The sequence below is a fragment of the Prionailurus viverrinus genome, chromosome C1, assembly GCF_022837055.1.
Source record: "Prionailurus viverrinus isolate Anna chromosome C1, UM_Priviv_1.0, whole genome shotgun sequence".
Classification (NCBI taxonomy): Eukaryota; Metazoa; Chordata; class Mammalia; order Carnivora; family Felidae; genus Prionailurus; species Prionailurus viverrinus.
The window spans coordinates 50,021,016-50,035,580 of record NC_062568.1 but is presented as its reverse complement, the minus strand read 5'-3'; the positions used below and the strand labels follow the sequence as shown (position 1 = coordinate 50,035,580).

Genomic DNA, 14,565 nt, shown 5'->3' with positions numbered 1-14,565 from the left:
AGCACACTGGTTAGGAATGTGGAGTCTAGGGATACAGGGGTGCTGGTTCGAAGGGGCACATGCACCCCAATGTTTATAGCATAACTATAGACAATAGCCAAAGTATGCAAAGATCCCAAATGTCCATCAATGGATGAATGGATAAAGAGGATGTGGCATATATATACAATGGAGTATTACTCAGCAATAAAAAAGAATGAAATCTTGCCATTTGCAACTACGTGGATGGAACTAGAGGGTATTATGTTAAGTGAAATTAGTCAGAGAAAGACAAATATCATATGACTTCACTCATATGAGGACTTTAAGACACAGAACAGATGAACACAAGAGAAGGGAAGCAAAAATAATATAAAAACAGGGAGGGGGACAAAACATAAGAGACTCTTAAATATGGAGAACAAACAGAGGGTTACTGGAGGGGTTGTGGGAGGGGAGATGGGCTAAATGGGTAAGGGGCATTAAGGCATCTACTCCCGAAATCACTGTTGTACTATATGCTTACTAACTTGGATGTAATTTTTAAAAATGTGGAGTCTAGGGCCCATGCTCCTGGATTCAAATTCTGACTCTGTCATTAACTGCCTGTGTGACCTTCTGCAAGTTATTTAACCTCTCTGTGTCTCAGTTACTTATAAAAAGGAGACCATTAATAGTGCAAGGTCCCTTCCTTATCTGCAGATTTGTTCTGTAGTTTTAGTTACCCATGGTCAACCATGGTCCAGAACACAATCCTCCTTCTGACATATCATCAGAAGGTTAATAGCAGCCTGAATACTATGTCACAATGCCTATGTAATTCACCTCATTTCATCTCACCTTGTAGGCATTTATCATCTCACATCATCACAACAAGAAGGGTGAATACAGTACAATAAGATATTTTGAGAAAGAGTGAGGAATCACATTCATATAACTTTTATTATAGTACATTGTTATAATTGTTCTATTTTATTATTAGTGATCATTGTTAATCCCTTACTATGCCTAATTTATAAATTAACTTTTATCATAGGTATGTATGTATCGGAAAAAATATATATAGGGTTGGGCACTATCTGTGGTTTCAGGCACCCACTGAGGGGACGTACTCCCCCATGGGTAAAGGGGGGACTACTCTGTGTGTCTTGTAGAGCTGCTGTGAGGATTAATGCCACAATGTTCCTAAACTTCTTGGCACGGTGCCTGGCACATGATGGGCTCTCAGGTTTTCAAAAAGTGAGCTATTGTTATTATTAATAATGTCACCTTTTATTTGGGATTTTGCTTGGTGAGCCACGAAGGTCATAAGTGAAAGGGGATTCTGGTACTCTTGTGTTTTTTTTTTTTTTCCAGAAAGGAAAAAAGGGACAGGGTAGACTCAACTTTCAAGAATTAAAAATGAGAAAAGACCCCACAGAGGTGCTAGGCTAGCAAAAGCATTGAGAATTAAGCTCTGTTTTTTCCTTTGTCCATTCTTTCTCCCCACCTCAGAAACTCATAGAAAAAAAGCATTAGCATCTTTGGGTCCTCAGTCTCAGAATATGGTCTCACTTGTAGATGAGTATTGCTATGTTCAGAATCACTGTTGACCAAAATTCAATAGATCCTGTTAAGCCATGTCATAATGCAGCAAAACATCAGAAGCAGAAAAAAAAATTGTGTAACTTATTTTTTAACAGGTTGTGGAAACTGTGGAAAAGCTTGTTACACGGAGGAAGAAATAGACTTACCTACAGGAGTCTACTTGGCTGATTAAGGCTTGTCCCTCTTGCAAAGCATCAGCTGTGCAGTCTTTAATTTCTCTGTGTAATTCCTCATGCCTTGCTGCCAAGACAGGCAGACTTAAACCCTCTGATTTAAGGAGCTTAAGGTAAGCTTCAACTCTTCCAAGTACATCAAATGCCTGCCAACGAAAACATACTTTCATTTTCTGCTTTTCTAGTTTAAAATCTACATCAATGTGTACATGAAATACTAGAGATTAAACCAGCCTATTCAATTTATTTGTTTGATCATAACCAAAAACAACAATCTTGGTCTGAGAAAACAGCTGTGTAGTTCTAAGGCTCCATTTAGGGAAACTGATCACAGCTTAGCTCGGCATAGATAAATATCAACACCATAAAGTTACCACAATAGTTTACATTGAGAATGTATCTATACAACACAGTTATAACTGTACAGAATTCAGAGAGCCAGGTTTATTTTTTGCACATTCTTTAATGTATACCAATAATGGATGAGATATTTTAAAAACGTTATGCAGACTTTCACAACCTGAACATCCCTTATGTTCTTAAAAGACAATTTCCCAGTAAATTTCACTTTGAACCTGAAACATTATAGGGCAATATTCAAGAAATGACTAGTATGTTTTTATCCCTTGTTTTTCCCAGTGTAAGACCTTCCACCTACTTCATCCAGGACATCCATCTGTCTACAAAGGAGATTATAATTTGGTTCTGAAGCTGTGCAAAGATTAAGATCAAGATAATATTTAGCTTCTGACATGCAAAATAGGATTATGCAGAAAAAAAAACATCACCTTGCAAATCAAGATATTGTCTTAAGAGAAGCTTTTTAAATTCCTATATTTTCTTCTTTTATTAGCAGATCAAAAACCAGCCATGGGGGATTAAGTTTCTGGAGTTACCATAGAGTAGAGAGGAGCTTTCCTTTTGTCTTAAGGTTTAGTTGGCATTAAGGGGGAGGAGTATACAATACGAAGGTAGTAAAAGAGGACCATGGTAACATGAGAAAAACAGAAAGAGAGAGTAGAGTGCAATGGTCTCCATACGTGTCCTGATAACCTGTCTCTGGCCTTGGGCTTGGAGAGCAGGAGATGAATTAGGTAAGCTGAAGAAAAGCTGAATGGCAAGGGGGCTCTTGACATGTTGCCCTTTGGCACTACTAGAAGAAGCAACCTTATGGGATGCTCCATATCAGTCTGGAGAACACTCTTATCCCAGGAACACTGATAGTGCCACAGTCAGCAGGGGTCTTGAAATCTAGCCTTCCTGGACTGTCAGTTGGAAACCAGTGAGCTTGATAGGGGCCCACCAGGTGGAGTAGGAAGACTCCAAAGAAGACTCATAAGAAATGAAAGCAGATGGCTTCATGAGTCTGGTAACCACTGAGACCTGAAGAGAGACCAGAGGAGCAAAGTTGAGTTGATGTTGAAGGCACACAGTTTAAGCCAAATGTAGAGGCTACCACCATGGAGCTATGTAAAAGCATGCAAGAACTTACACCTGGCTGCCGTCTAAGGGAGTGAGTTTTAATGCCAGAACTGGAACTGGATAAAATTCGAATTTACAAATGAAATATCTCAAATACTGTTGCATTACTTATATCTTGATAGTCTATACTCTCGTCAATTTCTTCATGTCCCCGGAATCTGTTCTTTCTGATCACTTAAAATGATTAAAACAAAATCATTCCTATTATTTAGATGATAGGAAAGTAATAATAATAACTACAGTTTAATGAGAACCGACTTCTGCTCCTTTTATACTATGTGTTTCATTCAGCCAACAAATATTTTTGAATGTCTGCTGAGTTTCAGACACATTGTCCTGAATAGCCCTAGATGGAAGTGAGAAGTGATCTCCATTGTGTGACTGAAGAAACTGAGTCCCAGAGAGATTAAATGAGTTGCACAAAGTGATGTTTCTATTAAGTGGCAGATTTGTTCTTTGTACTCAATTTGTCTCCCTGAGGCCCCTGCTCTTAAACCCTGGCTCATGGAGTCATGTAGCAAAGATTCAGGGGAGGCTTAAGACAGGAGGGACATTTCCAAGAAGCCTGTTCATCTTAGGTGGTTTTAAAAGAGATTTTAAAACCTAATTTTTGTAAATATAGGTATGAAAAGATACAGAGAAAAGTTAAGTGATTTCTCTTATGCCATATAGAACTGTAAAAGAAAGATAGCTTTATTAAAGAAACTTTGAACCTGAAGACTCTCCTTATCTGAACTCCCCCTTTTATTCTGTAGTGGGCAACAGAGCCAAATGTGTCAAGATGCTGATGTTAGAAAAGATTATTTGAATTACTTTCTCAATCTTTCCATAACACATTGAAATGCCGCTTGCAGTAAACACTGTTTCTGGAATTCTGTTTTATATTTAAAATTTTTATTACTTATTTTAAGTGAAGTGGAGTCTCATGTTACTCAAAGGTTCTAAAGTTTTAAAAGTTTTAAAGTCAGGGGGTGCCTGGGTGGGTCTTTGGCTCAGGTCATGATCTCACGGTTTGTGAGTTCGAGCCCTGCTTCAGGCTCTGTGCTGACAGCTCAGAGCCTGGAGCCTGTTTCAGATTCTGTGTCTCCCTCTCTCTCTGCCCCTCCCCCTGCTCACGTTCTGTCTCTCTCAAAAAAGAAAGAAGAAAGAAAGAAAGAAAGAAAGAGAAAGAGTTTTAAAGTCAGTGCCTAAAACAAAAATCCAGTGTAGTCAAAATTATCATGAATTGCCATAAATCACGCTTAAAGTTTAGTATATGTGAACCAGTGCTACTGTAATACATATTCACATTTAGCATTGAGAGCCACTGAGCTAAAGGAAGAAATAAAGAGAAAACATATATATTTAGATGTCAGGGTATTCACTTCTTTCTTCCCTTAAGATAATTCCCAGAATTCCTAGTGGGAATGGGGGAAAGGATAGAGAGTTCAAAAGTGCTTTTTCTTCTCTACAAGTTTAACTCCACTCTGTGTTAGTATTAAGCCAGTATAACCTTAATACATATCATGTTTGTTATTGTTTTAATAACTAAAGAAAAAAATATGAAAGTTAGGGCATGATGGTAGTTAAGTACTCGGAAAATATTTGCTCGTGATTACATCTCGATCGGACACATCTTTGAAAAGTCACTGGGAAGAGCGTGGCCACCTGCTGCCTGTCATTCATCCCACTGGGCCTTTCCTCTTGTGGCCGCTGTGAACAGCTGCTACTCTCATATCCTTGGGCAGTGATATGGTCAGAAGAAGTGGTCTTCTCTTCACAGAAGTTAGATTCTAAAGCCACATGTACATTAAATGCATGTCTGAGGTGACTCCACCCCACTCCTGAATGTTATTATAAAAGTATTATAGCTTAATAACATGGGAATAAACTGAAGGTCTAAACATGTAGAAGGTCTAAACTGACATAGAAGGAAAAAGCGGTATATTAAGATAACCCATAACTTAGAATCAAAATAGCAAAATTTTTGTCAGAGTTTTTTTCAAAAATCTCCAAGCGTTAGGAAAACACTTACTTATACACTGCTCTATGTATCACACTTGATGGAACTATGGCAGTAGAAAGGAGGCGAGTGATTTCATTCCTTCATCAGCTCAACAAATACATTTGTAAATAAGATGAGCTGGATACTATAAGAGGGCTTATTCTTTACCCTTAATCCTAACCTAGACCTAATGGGAATGTGTCTAAACACAAAGACATGTTAAATGTATTGATTTAAAGGGGGGTTCCTTTTTAAAAAAGTTATACTCCCTGTGATTGTCAGAGTCACATGTAAAACTCATTTCTCTTATCCCCATGCAGCATTTAATGAGGAATCCACATACCAATTCCAGAAAAGATCTAACTATCATTGCTCTCACTTAATCTATCCCCAGAATAGGACTTAATGCTTTTCTATTTACCATATCCATAAGGAACCTGATATACTGGATCTAGCCCGGAAAGAATCTCTTTGTCTCACACATGTTATAGAACAGGTTATTTCTGGCAATGACACTATAATGCCCATAGAAACTCCTTTGGAATTAATATTTCCCCTTTAGTTTACTCTCCCCACCCCCCTCTTTCTTCACACCTGGTCAAATACAGGTTTTATGACTAGAGGCAAAAACAAGGATATAAACACAAGGATAATATTTTCTCCCTCTTGGTTCTAGCTCTTCTTGACTATTTTGTATAACCACACGGTTCTTAAAAGGATAAGGAGACCAACCAGCTCTTTTTGCCTTGGTTTGGAAAAGACTAAGGAGTTGCTTGGTGTTTTTTCTTTACGACGCTCATCAAGATCTTTCTTTTATTTCCATTGTTAAGTACAGGATCCAAAGCAGGCTGGACCAAATCAAATAGAGATGGTATCAGGACTTGGCACATTGTACTCTTTTTAAAATATCTATGGGATTAATAAATTAAGCAAGAACCATGAGTTAGTCATCCAGCATAAATATTTCATGCTGTTTCACAAAGATGTCTCATAAGTAGTATTGTTTGCTTCTTGACTAACTTATTTGAAGAGAATCAACATTAAAAACAAAAAGCCCAAATGCTACAGAACCTTGAAATTTTCCTTTAGTGAGTTCCAAGGCTGGAGAATGAGTTTGGTTGGAACCTTTATAATTACCAAGGACACAATATTCAGCTTCTCATTAGAGCACTGAATCCCACTGTCTGCAGAGATTTCCTCTGGGTTCAGTTTTCATCAAAACCAAAAGCTTCAGTTTCCTTTCCTAAATACTACCTGAGATAACTTCCCATGGCTCCCAGTTTGGCAAGCTGATACTTGATTCAGGTCCTGCCCAAATCTGCCCAGGCTTCCAAATGCTAGAAAAGCAGGGCAAAAGGGTGATGGGATTTTCAGCTCCCAGTGTTTGCTGCTCCCTACCGGTGCTCCAGCTTATTTCTCGCCACTCCAAGGTTGTTGCTGCTGGGCCCCAGAACTCATTCCACATTACAAGTGATGTTAATGAGAGGTGTGTAAAATCATGGGAACCTAAAACTGGTTTGGCCTCACAATCTGAAAAGCTAAACAAACACACAAACAAACAAGACAAAACAAAACAAAAAACCCAAACAAACAAAAAACAAAACAAAACAAAACAAAACATTGGAAAAGGAGTTTGGGGTTGAAAATGCATGTATGGGACACCTGGGTGGCTCAATTGAGCATTCTAATCTTGATTTCAGCTCAGGTCATGATCTCAGGGCTGTGAACTCAAGCCCCCTTTAGGGCTCTGCACTGAGCATGGAACCTGCTTAAGATTCTCTCTCTCTCCCTCTCTGTTTTTCTCTCTCTCTGTTTTTCTTTGCCCCTCTCTCCTGCGTGCTTTCTCTCTCTAAAATAAAAACTAAAAAGAAAGAAAATGGCATGCATCTGATGCATTTTATCAACAAGGAATGGAGGAAGTTTATGTATTAATAAACTCTTACTCTTTCTGAGGTAAGTCCATCTTCGAAATGGATAAACCAGACACATAAGTAGAATCCTAGCCAGCTAGTCACTGTTTATACTTTCTGGTTTCCTTTAATCTATTGACCTAAATAGTTTTAGGATAATCTTGGGAATATTTACATGGAAAAGCATCTATTAACAATCTGCAAAGCATTTATTTTTTTTCATTATTCAACAAATATTTATTGGACTTTATGAAGCATGTACTCTGGTACATGCTGGGAACAGGAAAATGGAACAAAAGCATTTAAGTCATGTTAGAGTGGCTAGTGTAGTATTAAATGCATATAAAATGACAAAATAATAGCTAGAACTCAGTGAGTGCTTGGCTGTTCTATGCACCAGTCAGGTATTAACTCATTTAGAAGCTCAGTGACTCTGTGAGGTACATATAATTATTATTTCCATTTTTCAGATAAAAAAAGCTAGACACACAGAGAAGTTAAGGAACTGCCTAAGGTCATAGAACTAATAAATGTCTAAGACCATATTCATACCTCAGCAGCCTGGCTCCAAAGTCTGCTATATTATTTTAGAAAAGTATCATCCTAACAAACATTTTAAAATTTTCACTTAATACTCTGCAATTCCATTTATTTATTTATACTCCAACTCTATCATGGAAAGATTTTGAACATGTATCAGCAGTTGCAGGAACTTTTATTACTGAATGGTATTCCCTGAGGATCGTTAGACCTCTTTTAGAGAAGTGAAAACTCAGGCTCAAAGTGTAATTGACCTGTCACATGTCCAGTCACTCATTCATTGATTCAACAAAGTTTGTTGAATGCTAGGTGGCGTGCAAAGATGACTAAGACACCCCCTCTCTCTATGGAGCACAGAGAAATACTACAGGAATAATGAAAAATAGGCAATTAATGCTGCCTGGAGACTTCTTGGAGCAGGTGGCATGGGTGATTACAAACCTCTTCACCCAGCATTACCTTCCTTCTCAGCTATGACACAGAGATTGAGCTCAAAATTTGTGTTCCTTGTATATTAAAGTAATTAAGCTCTCTTCATTCCAATGACCTTGGATCAGTATAATCTCTTATGAAATGGAACGTAGTTGGCCTTGAAACTCCACAGTTTCTACTATTTCACTACTTTCTATCATTCAAATTATTATTGAGCATTCACTTCCTGAAAGGTGCTTTTCTAGATGTTCTGTTCTGGTAAACACAAAGTAAAACAGACGTGTGTTTTACCCTCAAGGAATTTTAATTCAGCAAAGGAAAGTAAATCTACCAGAAATGCCTACAATACAAGGAAGAATATATTTAATACCAATGGAGATGTGCAGCAGTTTAAAATTGTACATGGAAGGGAAACCAATAAATAACAATCATGACTCACTTAGAAGTCACATGATAGCTTTATTGTGAAGGATACTAATGAGTGAATGATAATACTGAGTGTCTTCTGGGTGCTATATGTAAGCCAATTTGACAATAAATTATATTAAAAAAAACTGAGTGTCTTTATTACAAGACTAATTAAATAGGGGCTGAGTTGTGGGTTCTCATGAAAAATGTAAGATGGTAAATGCATTTCTTGTTTTGATAATCTTTCTATTTTATATATATGTTTATATATACATATATAAACATATATATAATTTTATGTTTAGCCATATTTATCAAATATTTGCATGGTTTAAATAGCCTCTCCTTAAGTTCTAAAACCAAAAGTTTCTACACCAGTCTCTCAGAGAGAATACAGTAGGAGAGTAAATAAGACATCATTTGCATCTATATCAGGAGGTTTGCCTCATCATGATTTTTGAAGTCCTTAATATCTGTTCATAGTTAACAGATATGTTCAGCATAAGGTAGAAATTTCTTAGCATGCTATTCAAGACCCTTCCTGACCCCCTGTCTGCTTCTACTACTTTTCTCTCATCATTCTGGTCTTATACCCTACACTCGTGGCAAAGTGAATTATCTTAGATTCCCCATGCATGGCACAACTCTGTACCACCCAGTCCTCCTCCAATTGCTCCTTGTCCTAGCCTTTCAGATTTAGCTCAGTGCTCACCTCCTGTGGAGAAGTCTTCCTTGACACTTTTTCCCTGAGACTCTCCTCTGTGTTCCCTAATGCTCTAGGCTCACTCCAAAACTTTGGGCTTTTCCCAAAGTATACAGCACTTCTGTTCCCTTGCCTCTCCTCCAGACCAGACTGAAAGGGTCTTGAAGGCAAGGATCTTAAAGCAAGTATCTTTAACTGCTTTAGCTAAAGTACACATATGACATATGAAAACAGTAGCTATACAACACATTAGGCGAAGGGAAATGTAGAAGCATGGAGGGAGGTTTTTGGGGGGTTTTTGTTTTTTTTGGTTTTTTTGTTTTTGTTTTTAAAGATGCTTTAGTTCTTTGTAAGAGAAAGGGAAGTTGTTCTGGAAAAGAGAAATCTGAGACAGGCTGCCTAAGAATTATGAAACTGAAAGCAAGTACGTTTTCCTTAATTTCCAATACAATTAGCTTAGTTTCTTTAATTCATTTACATCACCTTAACAAATTCCTTCTGGATAATATTTTTTAGGTTCTCTATTTGGACAGATTTCTTCACTCTTCAATCTGTACAACAACTGAGTCATTTTATTTAATTGCTTCCCACATCTGGGCTAAAATGTATCTATTTTGAAAATGGGAGAATAGTGTATATATAAGTGAAAAAACTGTACCAAACGTCATCCTTAATTATTTTGTTTTTATCTGAAACAATTATGTTGCTGTAGGCATTACTGTTTTGCATGGCTATAAATATCTTGAAAAAGCAACACTAACTTTTTAGAAGACATAAAACTTTCAGCAGTGATGGCAGAAGCAGTAAAAGTTATGACAATCGTACATTTCAAACTGCTTTTGGGGTGTTGCTTTAGCTGCCCCAGCTTTTGCTTCACCTTTGCTTTTAGGCTAATCACCCAAGAAGCACACCATGTAGATTTGGCCTCAGTCTTCACCGCTTGCTTTCCCCCAATGAAATCATGTGCCTATGAATAGGAAGCATGGGAAATGAAACTTTATGGCCAATCAGCCATGTTTTACAGATTTAGGTTCAATCATTGTTGTCATCTAAATACAGGTTCGTATTGTTCTGCTCTTGAAACATATATATGTATCTCTGTTTGATTCTAACCACATTCCCTAAACAATGATAAATACAATTTGGATGATTGACATATCTTAACCAACTCCTTGGTTGTGAACTTGTTAGAAATAAATAAGATAATCTATAATCATGAAAAGATGAAAATTTGGGGGGATCAAGATGAGTCACTATAATAGGTGCTATGTTCATATTTCATGCCATGTCCTACTTTTAGCAACATCTAGTAATTAGAGAAATTCTTTTCCAATCAGCTATCATCCAATATTGATAATCAACCCTTACTTGTATTTGTTGCTAAGTGATTTGGCAATAAATTCACCAACACAGTAGATAACTCTAAAACAGAAAGGAAGTATCTAGGGTTCTTAAATTACTTGGCTCAATCTCCACTTGAATCCAGTGTCTGGTTTAGGAAAAGCATCAGTAGCAATATGCTAACGTCCTGTGTGCTAACATTGCCACCTATCGCTCACTCCAGGTACAAACTACCACACTCAAGCCAAAGGCTATAGGCACTCTGGGTATGAAACAGACTCTTGAGCCTTGGGTAATCATTAACCCCTAGCAGGATTAAAAGGTAATCAATTTCACTCCTAGAGCCACAATGCAAAGGCAAAGGCAATGTGGTTGTCTAGTCAATGTAGATAATTAGGCAATAATTACATTTTATTGAATTTTGCAAATTGGAAACATACTCTAGATTTTTTTGTATGTTTTGTTCTTTGCTGTAACCCCAGCATTTAGAACAGTACCTGATACACGGTAATTGTATAGTAAAACTTTACTAAGCAAATGTATCTCTAAAGAATCTCTAAATAAAGAATTCTCTAAAGAATTATTAACCACACCACTCAGAGACTTCAATAAAAGAAATTATTATGACTTTTTGTCTAGTAAATAAGAATATCCCTATCTAAAGTTGGTAGGGAGAGAGAAGAATAAATTAAAATGAAAAGGTAAGCAAGGGAAAAAGAGGAATTTCCAGATGCTTGCAACAAAAATACCAGCAACATATGATAAAAATCCAGATTAAAAAAGAAATATATATGATATGGAAAGCATTAACAACAGTCCATTTTGTAGATTATATTATGACCACCTTTTTAACTTAACAAACTTTTTAAAAAGTGAAAGTTGTATTTTAAAAATCACACATTTCACTTTTTATTGAACAAATATGCAAACTGTCACATCCTGTCATTTATATTACCTGTGAAACTAGCATATTTTCTCACGCTGGTATTTGGCACAGATATTGAAGGAGAATATTGACCTAGCTTTAACAAATTTGGAATAAGAGGTTGTTTGCTGAAAAAATAATTCTACTTATCAAGAATGGAATTGATTTTCAAAGTCAGTATCTTTTGGAAGCGCTGACTTCCTCTTTCTTTCACAGTGCTGCATGTGTTGGGAGAGTGGCTAGTGCTTCCACCCATCATTATCGGTGTGCCATGAACGGCCCACAGTGACCCCTCTTCATTGGAGCCCTTTCTCACTGTTGGGTTTGCAGCCAGCAACCAACCTTCAAGGTGGAGGAAATGTCTCCTTCTGAGACAAATAGCAGGTTGGCTTATTGTTTGCTATATAAAAAAAAAAAAAAAGATTCCCCAAGCTTAGGGTTCCTCTCTTGGAAACCACCTGCCACAGATGCAATCATCCATCTGGGCCCATCTGCATCACCCCCGCCCAGGGGACTGGGACTTGGGAAACTGATATGGCATGTGGGCATTTAGATCATTGTTTTTGTAATAAAGTCTTTCAAAACTGACACAGAAGTCATGTGTCTTTTGTGAGCATCCACAAACTGTGACAAGTTAGCAAGTTAGCTTGAAGTTTGGGTAAAATTTCACATGCCTCATAGTTCTTGACAACATGACTTCATCTAGGGTTAAGGATGCTCACAACTAGAAAAATCCAATGCAACCAAGGTACGGTAAAGTGAATTTTCAAAAGGAAAAGTCAGTGCTTCAGAGATAAATTGATGATACAAATTGAAAATACCCGTTTGCTGGTATAAACAGAATTTTCAGCCTAGAAAACACAATTTTAAGGGATTTTAAAATTATATTAATGTTTCAAATCCAGCTCTTTATTTTAACTGGGTTATTTATAAGTGTTATGCCAAAAGTTAGGTAAAATGGTGCGAATTTTGTAAAATTTGGAGATTCCACAATATAAATAAAAAATAAAAATGCCATTTACAAGTCTTAAGGAGCTTCCCTCTTTAATTTAAACAGATTTACCCACTACATTATTTAATCATGTATTGCTTCTTAATAATAGGGCAATATTTCATTTCAAAAATCATGATTAAATATCCACTTTCCACACTCCATCTTCTATTTTTTGCTGAAGTAAAAGTATCTATCACCTTTCACATTGATTCTTAAATTTGGAGTCAGAAATTATTCCCTTGATGCTTTGAAAAGGGAGAACAAATTCTATACCTTTCTAAGTGCCACTTGGCTATAGAGAATGATATAATATGGATAAATAGAGTATGAACAAATCCCAACTGAAATTCTTATAATTTGAATGCCATGGCTTTCCAATGATGAAACAGGGGATGTACAAGTCAAGTCTTGGGGCACCTGGGTGGCTCAGTCAGGCAAGCATCTGACTCAGACATGTGATCTCATGACAGTTCATGAGTTCAACCCCCCTGTAGGTCTGACAGCTCAGAGCCTGGAGCCTGCTTGGGATTCTGTCTGCCTCTCTCTGCCCCTCCCCCGCTCACACTCTGTATCTCTGTCTCAAAAATAAACAAACATTAAAAAAAATTAGGGGCACCTGGGTGGTTTAGTCATTAAGGTGTCAGACTTCAACTCAGGTCATGATCTCCCAGTTGGTGGGCTCAGGTCATGATCTCCCATTTGGTGGATTCCAGCCCTATGTCGGGCTCTGTCTGTGCTGATGGCTCAGAGCTTGGATCCTGTTTCAGATTCTGTGCCTCCCTCTCTCTCTCTGTTCCTCCCCTATTTGCGCTCTGTCTCTCTTTCTCCACCCCCCACCCCCACCAACTCTCTGTCAAAAATAAACAAACATTTTTTTTAAGTTTTTTTTTTTTAATTTAGAAGTCAAGTTTTGGGAGGAGGGAGCCTAGGTGGCTCAGTCAGTTAAGTGTCTTTGTGAGTTTGAGCCGTGCCCTGGTGGCACAGAAGCTGCTTGGGATTCTATCCTTCTCTGTCTGCCCCTCCCCCACTCATTCTCTTTCTCCCTCTCTCTCTCTTTCAAAAAAAAAAAAAAGTCAAGTCTCAAGGGTTAAGAAATATAGTTTCTTATGATTTAACCTGAATTACTATGTGAATTTGAGAAAGTAACCACTCTGTTCTATTATTATTATTATTATTATTGTTGTTGTTGTTGTTGTTGTTATTGCAATAAATGTCATTCCTTTCCCCCTCAAGGCCCAGAAGCAATGTCAGGAGAAAGTCTCCCTGGAAAGTTACCACATAATGAGAGCAGAGAAAGCAAGAGCAGGGGGGTACAAATTGAAGGGAGAGAAACTACATTTTGCAGGGCTGAAGCTATATGGTTTGTTCTAGAAGCATTGTTTTATTCTAGCAACATGTTCTATAACTGTCTTCCTTAAAAATGACATTACTTGACAGATGACCCACTCATTTTGTAGAATGAGAGTGCAATGTAAGTTAGAAAGTCTCTTATTCAATACTACTCAGTGATCAAAAAGAAAAATCTTGCCATTTGCAACATGATGGATCTAGAGTGTATTATGCTAAGCGAAATACGTCAGCCAGAGAAAGAGAAATGTCATATGATTGCACTCATATGTGGAATTTAAGAGACAAAACAGACGAACATAGGGGAAGGGAAGCAAGAATAAGATAAAAACAGAGAGGGAGACAAACCATAAGAGACTCTTAAATACAGAGAACAAACTAAGGGTTGATGGAGGGAGGGAGATGGCGGGGGGGATAGGCTAAATGGGTGATGAGCATTAAGGAGGGCACTTGCTGGGATGAGCACTGAGTGTTATATGTAAGTGATGAATCACTAAATTCTATTCCTGAAATCATTATTACACTGTATGTTAACTAACTTGGATTTAAATTAAAAAAAAAAAGAAATCTCTTATTCAAAAACAGGACTGTTCAAGAGAAACTTAACTAGCACCTACCATTTACTTAGTTCAACAGTTCCAGTAATATGCTATGACTGTTTCTTCTGTTAAAACAAAGAAATCCCAAACAGATGTTTATCATATTTGTCAAATTTTTCTTTAACACTTTTTTTACTGTAATTCTAGCACCTCTATTTTGA

General features: G+C 37.3%; 1 protein-coding gene across 5 annotated transcripts in view; it reads right to left on the bottom strand.

The window, feature by feature from the left end:
• CCDC141 (coiled-coil domain containing 141) overlaps positions 1–14,565 on the bottom strand; it is a 232,536-nt gene that overhangs the window by 97,056 nt on the left and 120,915 nt on the right. For all 5 annotated transcript variants that reach the window (XR_007155001.1, XR_007155002.1, XR_007155003.1 and 2 more), the window contains one exon: positions 1,713–1,885. Coding sequence is in view for 2 of the 5 variants with exons in the window: in XM_047872361.1 (XP_047728317.1) it covers positions 1,713–1,885 (173 nt within the window). In the remaining 3 variants the exon portion in view is untranslated. The remainder of the gene's footprint in view (positions 1–1,712; positions 1,886–14,565) is intronic.